Below are 15,752 nucleotides of genomic sequence, written 5' to 3' on the forward strand. Positions count from 1 at the left end.
GTTTTATTATTAGAAAATGGGTTTGTGCCCAGCAGGTTTCCTCTGGCCATGGCACAGGTTTAAATAGTCGCTAACACACTGCTGGTACTGCCCTATTTGGGCTATAAAGCCACCACAATGAGGGCCTTTGATGCATTGGGAAGTTGGAGGGGGTGGAGAACAAGTGAGTGTGTGCATGTGAGTAAAAGTGAGCAGGGGTGTGTGTGTGTGTGTGTGTGTGTGTGTGTGTGTGTGTGTGTGTGTGTGTGTTTCAGATTGCTTCTGCTTTAGTTGGATTTACAATCAGCATCTGGCTTGTTAAAGAGGATAATTCAGGAAGCCCGATCTAGACTCCACTCGGGTTAATGACAGCATCAGTGATGCTTAGGTCAGGATTACTACTCCACAGGTTTATAGGGGTGTGGGCTTAGCAAGGGTTTACACACACACACACACACACACACACACACACACACGCACACAGGTTTTGGCACCCACATCGAGCTGACTGTTTTCAAGTGAAATGATTTGGCCTGCTTCGTCGGCCTCACAAACCCTCGTCTCCATCCTCTTCCCTCTGTCCTTGTCCTGACAGAGGGGGACAAAGAGCAGCTTGTTTCTGGTGCTGTGACCTACTTCAACCCAGAAAAGACAGAACCAGACAGAACTGATTAGAGGAAGAGGGAAAAAATTGTCCATCCATCCATCTAGCCATCTATTTTCTGCTACTTTTCTGGGTCTGGGTTATGATCGGTTATGATTGTTCATGACTTGTTCATGAATTGTCAAACTATTAACTCAAGATCTTTCCTGGGCTTTGTAGACTCCTCAGTTGGTGTAAACAGCATGTCATCCTGTCGTGTTCACAAATAGGTGAAGTTGTCCTTCAGTAGGCGGAGGGTCATTGACCACAGTACAAATGCTGTGGATTTCCTGTCTGACTGCATTGCTGATGAAGTTTGGATGAGTCATAAAAGTTCAGTGGCTAGTTTGACTTTCACTTGCCATTGTTAGACTTGGACTAATGAAATGACTCCATGCAAACATTCAGGAAAATTATGTTTAACTTTCATTTTGTTTGTGGCTCCCTAGTGTGTGCATTTGATTGAGAGGTTTTCAATCAAAAGCAAAATACCTAAACTCATTTAGCTGATGTTTGCAATTCAACAAAACACTCCAAATGAGCAATCGTTCATTCTGTCTTTTAATAAATGCACCCTCAATACTGCTGTTGCATTTGTAAAGTGCTTTCGCCACTTTTACAGGCACACAGATGCTCAAAATAACCACAGGAGCAACGTGTAGAGCACAGGAAGGCTTTAGCGCCCACAAACTACCTCTGTTCTCCTCTGTAAACCTTTCATTGTGGGGAATAAGGAAGGAGGAGTAGGTGGGAGGTAGCAGGAGGTAAATGTGTTCCATCTATTATTGTTTTAGTTACAGATACTCTTGTCTCGCTTTTATTCTGTCAGTTCTTCATGTTACAGGTTGAAACAGTATTCATACATTAAAAAATACTTCAAGATTTTTCTCAAATGTAATGATTCAGTATATAGATATTTATTGTCCCTGTATGCCCTTTGTTTTGCAGCAGGGATGAAAAACAGTACAAAGACATTTGACAAGTCGTAACAGAACGAAGAAAAAGAAGAAAAGCACTTAAACTTAACTTGAATCAGAAGTGACTGACCACAAGCTGGAAGTAAAAAAGTGCATGTTAATAATGCTGGTGCTTCAGTGTGATACTGATAATGACCATACAAACATCAGTTCCTCACTAATTAAAAAGTGATCTAAAATCTCCCATTATCCAGTCTTGGGCATCACTATTCTACCTGCAACAGTGCAAACAGTGATGCATTAAAGCTTGAGGTCAGTTGGTGGTACTTTAGAGGATATAATATATATACTTACTCTCTCCCACAACTGAGTACGAGGTACTTTTTTATTTAAGGCTCTTAAAAGTTATGATTTGGCCCTATGACCGAGAGGATGGTATCTGCACCTTCCTTTGACACCTGCAGCTTTTTTATAAATATTGTAAAGGTCAAACATGCTGTAATTTCCGGAAGAGTCCTCAGCGGTCTGAAAAAGGTGTTACTTTCTGGTGGAAATGAACAGAGATGAGCTGTGAGGCTTTTGACTATTTGTGTAGTCAAACATCACTTGTGTGGGGGGGCAGCATGGGGTTTGAGATATATATATATATATATATATATATATATATATATATACATTTGAAAAGAAATGGGTGAATGCAATCTTCTAAGTGTGTGAATATCAATGTGGTTGTCTGGTGAAAAGCATTGATGTTACTCTGTAATTTGAAAAACATTTTGGGAAATACGCTTCATTGAAGATCAATACCCCTTCACGTCTATGCGTCAAGTATTGTGCTTGAGCTGGGGAGTGCTTAGCTTAGCTTAGCTTAGCGACTGAAACTAGCATAACACCTAGCTTGGCTCTGTCTAAAGTTAAAAAATAAGAACGTCATCAACACATCTTGAGCTCACCAATTAACACATTTTGTCACAATTGTTAAATTGACACACAAACAAAATGCAAAAACAAGTCGTGGAGATGCTGTAAGCCCTATTTCTTAACTGTGGATAGAGCCATGCTAGCTTTTCCCCCTGCCTCCAGTCTTTATGCTAAGCTAGGCTAATCCCCACTCTGTTCTAGCTCCACACTTGATATAGTGACCTCGCTGGCAAACAGTGGCTTATTTACACATCCATCATACATATGGAGCAACATTGTCGTACTGTCTTTAGCTGCTTCACAGGCTAGCCGCTAACTTTGTCTGTCTGCCATTTGTTGCAGGGCTGATAATATAAAGTAGATTTACTGTAACTTTCTTCACTATAAAAACAGCTGCTGGCGGCCATTTTGCCTTTGTCAGAATCTAGTCTGTGTAGATACAGACAGGAAACATGGGGATTGAGAGAGGGGACAAGCAACAAAAGTCCTTGGGCTGGAATCAAACTGGGGAGGATGCGCTCATATATAGAGTACATCTTACCAGCCCCTGCTTTATGACATAGATGGCTTTTCTTGCAGTGTCTGTCATAATAGTCATATTAATATGTCCATATTCACTATACCAATAACAGTGTCTTTCATCAGGAATCACTCTCTGTTTGACAGACAATTCAGTCAGTTTGCATTACTAAACATTGTCTAGGCCTCAGTGCAGCATCAAGTTTAGGACTGCATGTGTCTAAACAGACTTGCTGTAATTGTATTGAATAGTTTAGAGTGGCGTAAAAGCTACTGTGTCAGCAGTCGTATTGTATGACTTCATTGCAAGTGTGGGCTGTGGTGCCATTTCCATTTAATAGCATTTGTGGCAGTAGCCCTTCATTGATCTTAACATTAGGAAACTCCAACCAGACGCTTCTTTTTACTGTGTAGAAGTGCGTGAGACAGTACTGTAAATGGAATCTTTAGCATAGGCAAGTTGGGTGGTCTGTAATGTCCTCCTGCTTTGTCCAGCATGGTCATACATCATCTACTGTATGTCTCCGCTCCTTCAGGTCAGGGTCAGGCAGGAAGGTATTTATAGTGGGCCTAGATGCCTCAGTCTGTCTCTGGTATGTGTAGGCAGCCTAGTTCAGAGGCACCTGTGTGCAATGTTGTTCTATTGTTGCACCTGTGTCTGTGTGTGTGTGTGTGTGTGTGTGTGTGTGTGTGTGTCTGTGTGTCTGTGTCTGTGTCTGTGTGTGTGTGTTTCTGTTTCTAGTGTGATTTAATTTTGTGAACCCGCTGAAGCGCTCCAAATGAGCACAGGCACAGGCCTTCTGCTGTCTAACACAAGCCCAGAGGGGAGTAAAGTGTAAGTGCATGTGCGCCCATCTTGTCCCCATTTCTTTTTTTTTTTTTTTTGCTTCTGGTGGAAGCAATGAGAGGGATTCATCATCTCTGTGAGAGTCTGTCAGCTTGTGTCACATTGAAAGGCCATATCTCTCACAACAGAACATGAAAGGCTGTAGCTTCAAGTCGGCACGCACTCACAGGCTACAAACTGAACGTTGTTCCTTACAATAGAGATTGTTTTTACATGTTCATTTTTGAAATATTACATTAAGACACTCTTTTACTACAAGACGTCTTTGTCTAACAGCTGACATTTTGTTTTCTTTCTTCTGTACTGTCTTGCCTTCAATCTCTTCTTTTCTGCCTTATCACACATTTCTCTCCGTCTCTCACTCTTTCTCTCGTATTTCGAAGACGAGCTGTGGCATGTTAGGAATTCATATCAGCCTGCGTGCACCTTGCAACACATCAGACACAGCGGGAAGAAATTAAAGGATTGAGGGTAGGGAGACGCAGAAAGGAGGTCAGGGAACACAGGTAAACTTGCAGCACAGACTGAATCTTCCAGCTGATATTCATCCCGTTAGTCTCACTTTGGTGTCAGCACATATCTGTGAAAATGCCTCTGCATTTATGAACCCTCACAGATAAAGCCTGCTCTGTATACCAGCCCTTAGAAGAAGGAAGCCGGGAGTGTGCTCGGCTCTCACACGCAACTCGACATCACCCCCTGTAGGTTGTTAATGGCTGTGTTTTGTTGCGTTATGTTTGATAGGACCTATTCCCTGAAATGAAACACTACCACTAACAAGACATGTTAGAGACATGACAGCATGGATTCATTCTGTGCAGTGGTCAGCACTGATAAGGGCTCATGCAGTCAGGATTTCCTGTCTGTGATAATGGAGGCTTACTTCTCTTGACGTGCAGGACTTCTATTGATCAAACCTCATAGAGCAAAAGTAGCGCTCCAGTATTGTCTCAATACTTTATATATATATATATATATATATATATATATATATATATATATATATAATGTTTGATTCTGGCTATGAAAGGATGCCATTTAAATGCTGATCCAGATCCAACATCTGTCCTTCTCTTTGCTGCTGACATACTTGACTCTTCAAATGCTTTCCTTTTCATACCCTCACTTTCCTGCATCCCCCTCCCTTCATTCCTGATTTTCCTGTCTTTTTTTCATCCCTTCCTCTGCCACCCCAATCTTCCCAGTCCCCCTTTTTTTCTCTCTCTCTCTCTCTCTCTCTCTTTCCTGTAATGAGCCCCATGCGGAGCAGCGTTTGTGTAATTAAAATGCACACCATTCATCTGGGAGGAAGGGAGGCTCCTTAATCTGCGTCAACCCACATTCTAGCCTCTGAGGATTTGCCTGCTGCGCCACGCACACACACACTTCCCAGTTTCACTCGCTATCTCTCTCGGCACTCCCACCGCCATTCCTCATTGTTGGAGCAGTCCAGCTGTGCCCTGCCATGTCACATTTAGTGTTGTGGACATGGAAGCTAACAGAAATGCTGGTGTTTTTCCTTGTTCATTAGCTGCAAAGGAAGAAGGCCAGACTGTGTTTAAACGATGTAGGCAGTTTGTTAGATCTCTGTGCAATCTATTTTAGGTAGGCAGGAGTAGATCTGTCACAACCTTACTGCTGTCTGTTTCTCAGTGTCTCTCAAGGTTTTACACAAGCTTACAACGCATCAAACTGAAGTTTTATCCCATGTGAAAACAATTGAGTGGATTCTCCTATTACATGTATTTCCTAAAAATTATCAAATATTCTCAAATAAACTCTAAAAGTTCTTGCCTCTCCTCCCTCATTTTTAAGACTGAGCGCTTGGATGTCTCTTATGATTCCCCATTTCATTGTAGTTCCATTTTTGGTCACTGGGGAACTAGTCTTTGTGCTTTGCACAAGAGTCTGTGTGTCACGGTATGTTCCCTTGGCAGAGGGGGCTGACACACCTCTAGTGGAGTTTGTGGATGGGCCAGAGCATGCCTAGCACGCAGTTTTCAGTGAACAAAGGCAACCCTCAAGCTGCTAGTTTCTGTATTTTAGGTTTAGTGTTTATCCTCCTAAATTAAAGGGAATGTTTTCCCACCACTTTGTTGAGGGGAATGGGCTGATGATTTTCGATTAACTTAAGACCTCTTAGACATTAAAGTTAGTGTACAGATCTCCCACACGCTTCTGCCGAACAGAATATGTATTTCATATAGCTTGAAGCTTAGTGTTTTGGAGCAGCAGATTCTTTATAACCAGGGTTAAAGCCAGTTCAGCTCGAGAGCTAAGTTGATTAACATCTCTTGTGTAAACCATCTGGACTAACATCTGTTTACTGAGGTCTCCACCAGCTGCAGTATAACTTTGTTCTGACATCAGCAGAAGATATGCACCAAGGCCTTCAGATACAATTTATTTATGCAGTATTTTAGATCTTTATATCTGATGAAATCTAAAATATGTTTTGACCTGTTTTCACTTCACTTCATCCTAGATGAATGTCTATTGTATTTTAGTTTCCTCTTATTATCTACATGTGTAATCTGTAATGAACATTAGGGAGAAGAACTATAGACTTACCAAAAAAAAAAAAAAGTACATCCATAGCCCCCCCCTGTCTCTGTGTCTTGGGCAGTGTCATTACACTAAAAATCAGCTACATTGTGAGAAAGAAGAAGTCATAACCTCTACATTTTAAACACAAATAAGTTCATACCCTTGTTGACTTCCCCTTTTACAACCACAATTAGAGCCTCGACACTGCAGCGTTTAGTGCACTTGTCTGTTGGTTGGTTTGAAACATATTTAAAAGGTAGGGTTTATATCATGCTTTCCATACGTGGTATGAAGTATAAATATTGACAGTTGTGTTGTTTCGGCTTCTTTACTTCTATGGGTGTGTTTGTGCTACTACCAAGCACTGAGCTGGCTGCAGTAGTGTAAACAGCGGGCTGTGCTGTATCCATAATGAAGCTCTGTGGAATGTGCTTGGGCTTCTGTGTCCAGAACGGCGTCTCTGCTGTGAAACCGAGTCAGCTGGCATGTTAGCCATGCTAATCACGCTAGCCATACTAACGCGAAGTTTGGCAAAGTAAATCTGGCATTGATCAGGCTCTGCATCTGCTGTGTCTCCTCTAAATCTGGGAAACATTGCAGTCCAAGTTACTTACTGTACCTGATCAAATGTGCTTAAAAGGGTGACATTGCAAAAGAAATGAATAATCTGATCCTTATTGCACTACACTAAATTTAGTGTAACATTAAAATGCGGTACGTGTGAGTCACGATGCCTAAGCAGAGAGTGTGCTGACTCTGTGAAGGAGGGGCTGATTATACCTTTATATACCTTTGTGATACCACTCCCTTTGTTGGTCATGCCCCACAGTTGATAAGAGCTCTGGTTACTTTCAACTTTCCTCATTTCACAACGGTGTGCGTACGCTTTCATCTGCTGTAACGTGCTCAGCCTGCCAAAGTTGGACAGCTTCGTCCTCAGAGACTGTAGGTCGTCATTCGTGTGAGTAGTATTTCCTACTTAAGCTTTCAGGCAGCTAGAGTTGGGGTAGCAATGTGAGGCTGAACCTAACCTGCTGCCATTATTTTTAACCCCCCCTCCTCCTCTCTACCCTGACCCTCTCCTATGCTCTCAGTTGCACCCCACTCTTCCCCCCTCCTCCTCCTCCTCATCTCTTGCTCTCTTATGCTGATGGTAGAGTTAAGAAAGGCAGTTCCTGCCTGGCAAACAGTCTGGTTGCCCTCTTCCTCCTCCACTTCTTCTTCTTTTCTTTCTGTATTATCTCCTCTTCACTTCCCGGGGTGTAACGTCTTGTCTTTTTCTAAGGTACGTCTTATCTCCATGTTCCTTTTTAAGCTATGGTTTTGTCTTTCTCAGCCTTTATACTGCTTTATTTTAAGAGCTTTGCATTTGTTTGTGTTTTGTACATCCTAACAACACTGCTGTTACAGTATTATGTAACCTATATTAAAACCTCACAGCTGAGTGCAGTTTGATTTTTTTTTTTTGTTAATGCAATCAAGAATAAAACATCAATGTAGTTGCGCAAAACATTTGCTGTTTCTAACTATGGTTTATTTGGTTTTGCTTTATTTAGAATTTTACATTGCCAACACCATTGCCATTAACAGCTTCAAATATTGGTTGGAATAATGGAAAACGTGTTATTATGTGTAAACAGTAATAGTTTAGAAGTTTCATGTTAGAGCAAGTTTGTTAAATGGAGGGTTTTATTTTTTAGGACTTGTGAAATTCTGCAAGAGAAACTAAACACTGCTGTGGTGAGTGAGCACGCTAAAATAAGCCATTCAGTAATACAGTCTGCGCTCTTCATTAAATCCCCTATAATGTTATGTGTCCTACCTACTGGTTAGGTCTGCTAAATTAGTAGTTGTTTTCTTGGCCTGCATTCCTCTGCAAATACTAAACAACCCCTTCATGCAGCGATGGTAGCTGTTGGCGTGTACAGGGTAAATTTGAGCATGTATGACATGGTCGCACAGTGACAGGGATTTAAGACATGTCAAGGCTCCAGGCAGACAGGGGTCAATGAGTAACCAAAGGAGTGGCTGTGACAGTCTGCATGATTCAACTTTTACAACCGCCTCTGATGTCAATGCACAAGGGTTTTCGAACGATTGCAAAAGATGCTGTAATTATTTAATCCTGTGTGTATGCAACCTAACTCGTGATGTGCTGCTAGGAGTTTTGCAGTAGTAGATATACACTAGTGAATGCTCAAGTTGTAAGGGATGGATGGAGTGGATTTGATACATGAAAAACACAGTTACATTGTCCCATTGCTGCTAAAATCCTTTAAATCTAATATTTCTGTAAAGCACTCTGCCTGTGATGATAAAAGCTTTGTTTTGTATTTTCATAGATGCTTTGTTGGCGGACCTTGAGTCCACAACATCCCACATTTCCAAGCGCCCGCTCTTTCTGTCTGACGAGACCGCCTACGCCTTCCCTGTTGGGGGTCAGATCCAGCAGGACATCTGCTCTCCACCCCATGTGCCACCCACTCCTTCTGAGCAAAACGGACTAGATGAAACAGAGGTAACTGCACACATAAATGTTATTGTGTATATGCCCATGGCAAGTTAAAGATAAAGTAATTGATTAAAACATTGTTTGATTTCCTCATGAATAAAAGCCTAAATTAGCTGTGAACAAATGGTCTTCTGAAAACTCTGTAGTGACTTTACTTTCTCTCCTCAGTCTTTCAGCTCAGCTCAGAGAAGTCCCTGGTCCAGAGACAGCAGCAGTCCAACCCAACCCATAGGTGAAGAGGACCACGTATACAGGTAGGACTGGGCTTCATGTCAGTTCATCAGTTTATAAACAGTCCCAAAAAGTGAAAGAACTATTCTCGCGTGCGCGCGCGCTCTTACGCACACACACAGAAACACAGTCCAGAAACACTGTCCAAATGATGCCAGTGTCAAAGTTTAGCAACATTCTCAGTCCATAGCGCTGTTGGTGATAAATATTGTTTCTCCTCTGTACTGTACAGTTTCCCTAATAAGCAGAAGAGTAGTGAGTCATCAGCTGTTGCCATGAACTCATCCTTGGGCAGCAACCTGTCTGAGCTGGACCGCCTGCTGCTGGAGCTCAACGCTGTCCAGCAAAGCACCCCTGCCTTCGCCACAGAAGGTACACAAAGAGATTACTTTACAGTTTATAACATGGTTATGTTTCTCTTAAAGAATTCACATGTCACTACCTAAATTTGGCACTTCTGTTTTTGTGGTATTGTCTGTTCCCTCCTCTGTATTTTGGTGTTTTCAATGTACTCAACAATGGACTGTGGACCCATGAAGGAAATTCATTTTGCATGTTTTTCTGTAATAGAAGAAGCAGCTCCCCCACTGCCTGCCAGCAGTGTCATCCACCACATCCAGGAGAATGGAGTCTCTACTGCAGGCAAGGTTGCTCCACCCACAATGGAGAAGCCCAAACGCAGTACAGCAGCTCGAGGAATAGAGGATGTACGACCAAGTGTAGAGAGCCTTCTGGATGAGCTGGAAAGTTCTGTGCCCTCACCCATGTAAGGGACAAATCATGAAAGGAACATAGAAATTATGTCATTGCATGTAGTTGAATAATAAAATAAGTTAAATAAGTGCTCAAGAATGTTATATGTTGACATTAAACGTGGAAGGCCCGTACATAGAGTCGATCATGTTCTTTTCTTCTTTAGTCCCACACCGCTGGTTGTGTCAGACGAACAAACGGGTGGACTAGAGGAAACCCCAGCACAGCAGCAAGCCAGAATGTCTGCCTCCTCTGCCACACGAGAGCTGGATGAGCTAATGGCCTCCCTGTCTGACTTCAAAGTCCAAAGCAACGTGAGTATGTTTCACAAGTGGGTGGATTTTGGGTCATTGGGATTTGCACACTTGATGGAGACTGTTTATTTTTGGTATTGTGCAGCTGTTTAGGACTGTGCTGAAGATGTTTTGGAGTTTGGAAGACCGTTGAATTAATTGTGAAAAAGCATTGGATCAGACAAGTCTTTTTCAGTTTTTTTTATTTATAATATCAAATGGATTGATGGATTTTTTTGGACCAGTTTTTGTTTGTTTGAAAAAAAAAAAAACTGAACTGACTTACTAATAGAGTACTTACCAGCTTTAAACTTAGAATGTACTTAGAGTTGTTGTGACACATAAACAAAACCATGTCCTGAATGACATTTACACATTTTTGTGCTACATTTGCATATTTCCTTGCATTTTGTTGCAAGCTTGCAATATTGGAGGAAGTTGGTGGCTTGAAAAAGCAAAAATCCACATATTGACAACGTAACAAGTTGCAATCATTTCATCAATTCAGTTTCCCATTAAAGCCCATTATCACATAGCGATAAATGTTATCTTTGTGAAGATTAGTATTTTCTTTATTTTAAGTTAAGTTTTGTGGTATTTTAGAAGGGATTACTTTAAGACTTGAGATTGCAGAGAAGAATTTAGTGAACTGTGCCTCTGCTTGCCTTTGTATGTGAGACAACTTTCTGTTCTTTCCCTTCATTCTCAATGTGTTTTTCCCGGTCTTTTTCTCTTTTCTCTACCACTGTGTATGTCTTGTTTTTGTTTGGACATTGCGATCATTACATTAATGCACCCAATTCAGTCTGGCTCTCAGTTGTCTGTGAATCAAGAGGCAGTAGACGATTCATTGGTAGCTGGTTCAGAAGTTGTCCAAGCGGTGACCACCCCATCTATAAATCCTAATATTGGTTCCATGGATACTCTTTTACCTTCTAGTTACACTACTCCCTCCTGTACCCCTCTTCCACTGGAACTACATATAGATGAAGATGGTTGCTCAGCCCCTACATATTCAGCTGGTTCCACTGTACTGATCGCATCGTCCAAGAGCCTTCAGTACTCCCAGAACCATCAGATGGATAATGTTGGCAGTGTAACCTCTGAGATTTCTCATGTGAAGAGCCTCAGTATGTCTAGTACCATAAAGCCTCCTAGTCAAAATGAAGCCATCAGCCCTACACATATGTCAGTCACCAAAGTCTCTGCTAGTAAAGTCTCAAGTCCATTTGGAAAGAGATTAAGTCCACTTACTGTTGGCAGAAGTTCTAGTCCAGTAACTGCTGCCAGGAGCTTTAGTCCAGTAGTTGTTTGCAAGAGCCCTAGTCCTGTTACTGTGTCTATAAACCCTAGTCCCATTCTTAAAGCCAAGAGCCCCAGTCCACCTGATCTTAAAGGCTCCAATCTAAGTCAGTCTTACAAGAGTCCAAGCCCAATCCCTAAAAGCTACAGTCCACTTCCTATAAGTCATAGTCCAGAGGCGAAGACTGTTAGTCCAGTCACAGTTCCTAGGCTTTCAAGTCCAGTTCCAAAAAGTGCAAGTCCTGTGACAGTCCCTAATATCACCTGTCCCGTAACCATCCCAAAGAGTGCTAGTCCAGAAACAGTTCCCAAGAGTGCTAGTCCAGTGTCAATTCCAAGACTTTCAAGTCCAGTTCCAAAGATTGCAAGTCCTGTGACAGTACCTAATATCTCTAGTTCAGCAAGTTTACCCAAGAGTTTAAGTCCTGAAACATTGCCAAAGAATGCTTGCTCAGTAATACTCCCAAGGCTTTCAAGTCCAGTAACAATTCCCAAGGGTGAAACTGCAGTTCTTAAGAGTCCTGCTTTAGTCGCCAGAAAAACGTACACAGTTCCAGGCACCAGCAGTCCCAGAGCTTCACCGGTTCAGTTTGCTGCTATACCATCAAATACCCTTCCCTGGGGTCTAGGAAGGTCTAGGTCTTCTCCTACAGAAAAGCAGGGAGGTGAAATACTGGATTTAACATGGCCATGCCGGGAGCCTTTACTGGATGATGCTTTAGACAAACTCTTATCCCCCGACTCCACCCAATCGAATGAGAACCAGCAACTTGCCTCTGTTATGCTTGGAGATGAAGATAGATCTTGGGAGGAGGAGGATGGAATTTACCCTGATCTCAGTCGAGAGGGAACCCTGACACCCATGACTGAGTCCAGCTGGATGGATGAGTGTTTCACCCCCTCCACCTGCCCCGGGACACCAGATGCAACGCTGGAGCTGCCCACACAGCAACCCTCTGCTGTTGAGCGACTATCTGCTTCTGGCCAAGTAGGACGCTCAACTTGACTCTCCCAACATAAGCTGCTGGCATAAAGCTAGAGAGGCTTTATTACCCCATGTGGTCTTTCTGTTATTTAGCCATGTGGCCTAAGATATTAATTATCTCTGACAATAATGGCTGTGTCAGATAATTGTTCAAGCAGAGTGTTTCTCTGGCAATCTCTAGTTGCCGAAATAAGCTTATTTTGGGAGAGCAGCTCCTACAAATACTCAAGGAGCTGTGCAAATGTACAAAAACACAAAGTGTCTTGATGAAGAGAAAAGTGTGATGCATGTGCTGTCATTGCATAGCAATTGCAAAATGGCTTGAGGGAGAAATCTCCCTGCAGAGACTATTTGTGGCTGATGTTGAGAGCTTTGCTGAAAGGATGTTTCTGCACGCCCCTACTTGCCTCAGTCGACATTGCTGTGTTAGTCACAGGGTCTGGCCTGTCATGTTTACGTAACCGATGGATGATGCAAAAATGTGTTTTTAATCACTGGTGTGGTGTCAATACAAAAACAGTAGGGTGGAGATTTTCTTCTTTTTTGCTCATGGATATTTGCACCAAGAATGTGCACATGTACCTACAAAGCACACAAGAACTTTTCTTGTTTGATAGTTGGCCTTGCTTTGGCATGTGCAAACTTCTGTGCAAGCATTTTGTGGTAGACTTGTGTTGTTTTGACTTCTGCTATCCAGCATGCACTGCCACAGATACATGAGTAGCTTTTAGTAGACTTGAAAGTAGAGAATTATTTTTAATGGAATGGAAGGCTTTGCTTAGCTTCTGCAGGTTGGAGTGCCTCACAAAACCCTTTTTAACATATTAAAAAAGTCTGGAGCCAGTGATTGAGCATTTTTGCCACTTGAATGAGACACCCTGTGTTGGGCCTGTCCTGCTTGTGTTTGTAACCAAACATGGACCTTTCTGGTGAATGACACAACGCCAGCTTCCCACACCTCCTTATATCATCTACTCTCCAGCTCAAGTCGGTTATCCGGCGCACCAAAGAGACCACCAATGTGCATCCAATGTTCAGGGAGGGAATGTTGCGGCGTAAAATGGGACCGGTCATTGTGAATAAGAGCAACTCGCAAGACCGACTCATTGAAGAGCTGCAGGGGAAACTGGGAATTGGGCGAGCGGAGCGCAGGCGTAAACAGCCAGATGATTGGCTGACAGAAGGAGTCATCGTTATGTCCAACCCACAGCGAACACGGGAAGAAGGGGCCCATCCATGTGTGGATAAGGTAGACATTAGAGGCGCACAGCAGAAGTCTGTGCTATTCTAGGACCCTGTTAAAGAGTTGGATCTTATAGCCGTGTTTCCATTGCTCAGCTCGACTCGATGTGCTTTTGGTAGTACTTTACAGGCACTTTTCTCAACTTTGTTTTAAATTACACCTGGTAGCCCCTCAATGTAAGCGGAATTCTTGGCTGGTCATCAAAGCTTCGCAGCATGAAACTGCTATATCATCTTCAATGCAACACAATCACACAATGTAGGATATCCTTTCCTTTTAAGATCCTTTCATGAAGAGCCAAACTGAGGAACCTCTGCACTTTTGCACAATTGACCATGGTGTGGTTTTTCAGGCTGCCTTTAAAAAGTAGAGAGAACAAAAAAAAATTGCGGTCACAAGTTGCTCACGTGACAATTCTAGTAACAAGTCGCTCTGACCAATCAGTGGTCTGCAGGGTTTTCATTCCACTGTTCTGTATTGGCTCAGCTTGCTTAGAACGTGAACCAAGGTGTCACACTCATGCAAGAAAAAGTACCAGGTACTATCCACAACTTCTGACAATTGAAAACCAAAAAAGAGTGAGCTGAGCCGTACCATGCAGTGGAAACATGGCATATATGTCCCTCTGATGGTTTAGCTTAGGGTTGTTTGGTCGTCAAGAAATTAACTGGCAGATATTAATAAATGATGATGTTTCATCACATTGCAATAAAAACTGTAATTGTCTTTGGCAGCCACTTTATAACAGTTTAGTTTATGTTGCCAATTTTGTTTCTCTTACCATTTAATTTTCTGTTTTTGTTTATTATCTGTTTGCTCTCCTTTTCTTTGCTGTTTGCTTTTTCCTTCTTTCCCCCAGATTGTCATCCCCCCAGAATCACCTGCCCCACAGAGAAAAGTCCTCCCCCTCCGCAATCTCCCCCACCCCCCAAAAAGCCACCCCCAGTCAAGCAGACTCCTCTGCCACTACCTCCTCCCCCTCCAACACCTCCCCCTGGACCTCCCCCTCGGGAACCTCCCCCTCCTCGGGAACCTACCCCTCCTCGGGAACCTACCCCTCCTCCCCCCAAGGAGCCTACTCCTCCCCCGAGGGAGCCTACTCCTCCCCCAAGGGAGCCCACTCCTCCCCCTGTCCAGCCCCCTCCATCACCTAGCCCCCCTCCCAAGCCCATCACGCCACCTCCGCCTCCCAAGGCCTTTGTATCAGTGGGGTGTCAGACCGAGTACGACCCCATCTTCCCACCAATGCAGGCACGGATCACCTTTCTTCACCTCTCCTTTTCTCTGACCTCATACTCTCTTTACACTTTCTATCAAACGCTTTATTTTACACTTTTAGGTGTTTTGTGAGTGTGTTTGTCGACTATCTGGTTCAAATCTAAAATCCAAGCAACTTGATGTCAGCTATATAATTTGTCTGGTCATTGGCTTGTCATTCATGCCAAGTTGCAACAGGTCACCTCTTTAAAGGTTCATCCAGTCAGTCCAGGTTATAAGTGGTGACATTCAGGCTACAGAGACTGAGCCCCTTTTCTAATTCTGACATCTAACGGCGCCAAGGGCTGTGTGTTCAGAGTGGACTGGAGAGTTTAAGAGCTTAGAGGCAAGAGGAGCGTAACCCCCCCATGTTCACGTTACACTAACTGTCCTGCCATGCACAGGAATGATTGCCTCGCAGTGCAACTGAAACACAATCTGCCACATGACAGCACAGTTACCACCACAATTATAGCATATCCCACAAGACTTCCGTCAACAGGTCCCACTACGTTAGATACCAGCATGGTTGAAGTTGAATGCCATGTACCAACATCTCTTTTAGAATCCATAGTGTCTTGGCGAAGATTTATAGAGTAGGAGATTGATGAGTGCTAGATTAGAATTGCATTCAGGTCAGAGCTCCAATGGCTATTTTATTTGGTCGAAGGTAAGCTTGTGTGTGTGTGTGTGTGTGTGTGTGAGTGTGTGTGTGTGTGTGAGTGTGTGAGTGTGTGAGTGTGTGAGTGAGTGAGTGAGTGAGTGAGTGAGAATACATGGAGCAGAGATGCTATTTTCTCTCT

At 43.0% G+C, this 15,752-nt stretch overlaps 1 protein-coding gene across 2 annotated transcripts in view; it reads left to right on the forward strand.

The window, feature by feature from the left end:
* LOC127372626 (paxillin) overlaps nucleotides 1–15,752 on the forward strand; it is a 28,024-nt gene that overhangs the window by 5,964 nt on the left and 6,308 nt on the right. Inside the window, exons 2-8 of one of the 2 annotated variants that reach the window (XM_051416558.1) lie at nucleotides 8,716–8,891; nucleotides 9,054–9,139; nucleotides 9,349–9,488; nucleotides 9,687–9,882; nucleotides 10,036–10,183; nucleotides 10,968–12,452; nucleotides 13,432–14,579. In XM_051416558.1, the coding sequence (XP_051272518.1) occupies nucleotides 8,716–8,891; nucleotides 9,054–9,139; nucleotides 9,349–9,488; nucleotides 9,687–9,882; nucleotides 10,036–10,183; nucleotides 10,968–12,452; nucleotides 13,432–13,740 (2,540 nt within the window). In that variant the 3' untranslated portion in view covers nucleotides 13,741–14,579. Of the gene's footprint in view, nucleotides 1–8,715; nucleotides 8,892–9,053; nucleotides 9,140–9,348; nucleotides 9,489–9,686; nucleotides 9,883–10,035; nucleotides 10,184–10,967; nucleotides 12,453–13,431; nucleotides 14,580–15,752 lie in introns of those variants that run through there. The other variant, XM_051416559.1, reaches the window with a different exon arrangement.

The sequence above is a fragment of the Dicentrarchus labrax genome, unplaced genomic scaffold, assembly GCF_905237075.1.
Source record: "Dicentrarchus labrax unplaced genomic scaffold, dlabrax2021, whole genome shotgun sequence".
NCBI lineage: Eukaryota > Metazoa > Chordata > Actinopteri > Moronidae > Dicentrarchus > Dicentrarchus labrax.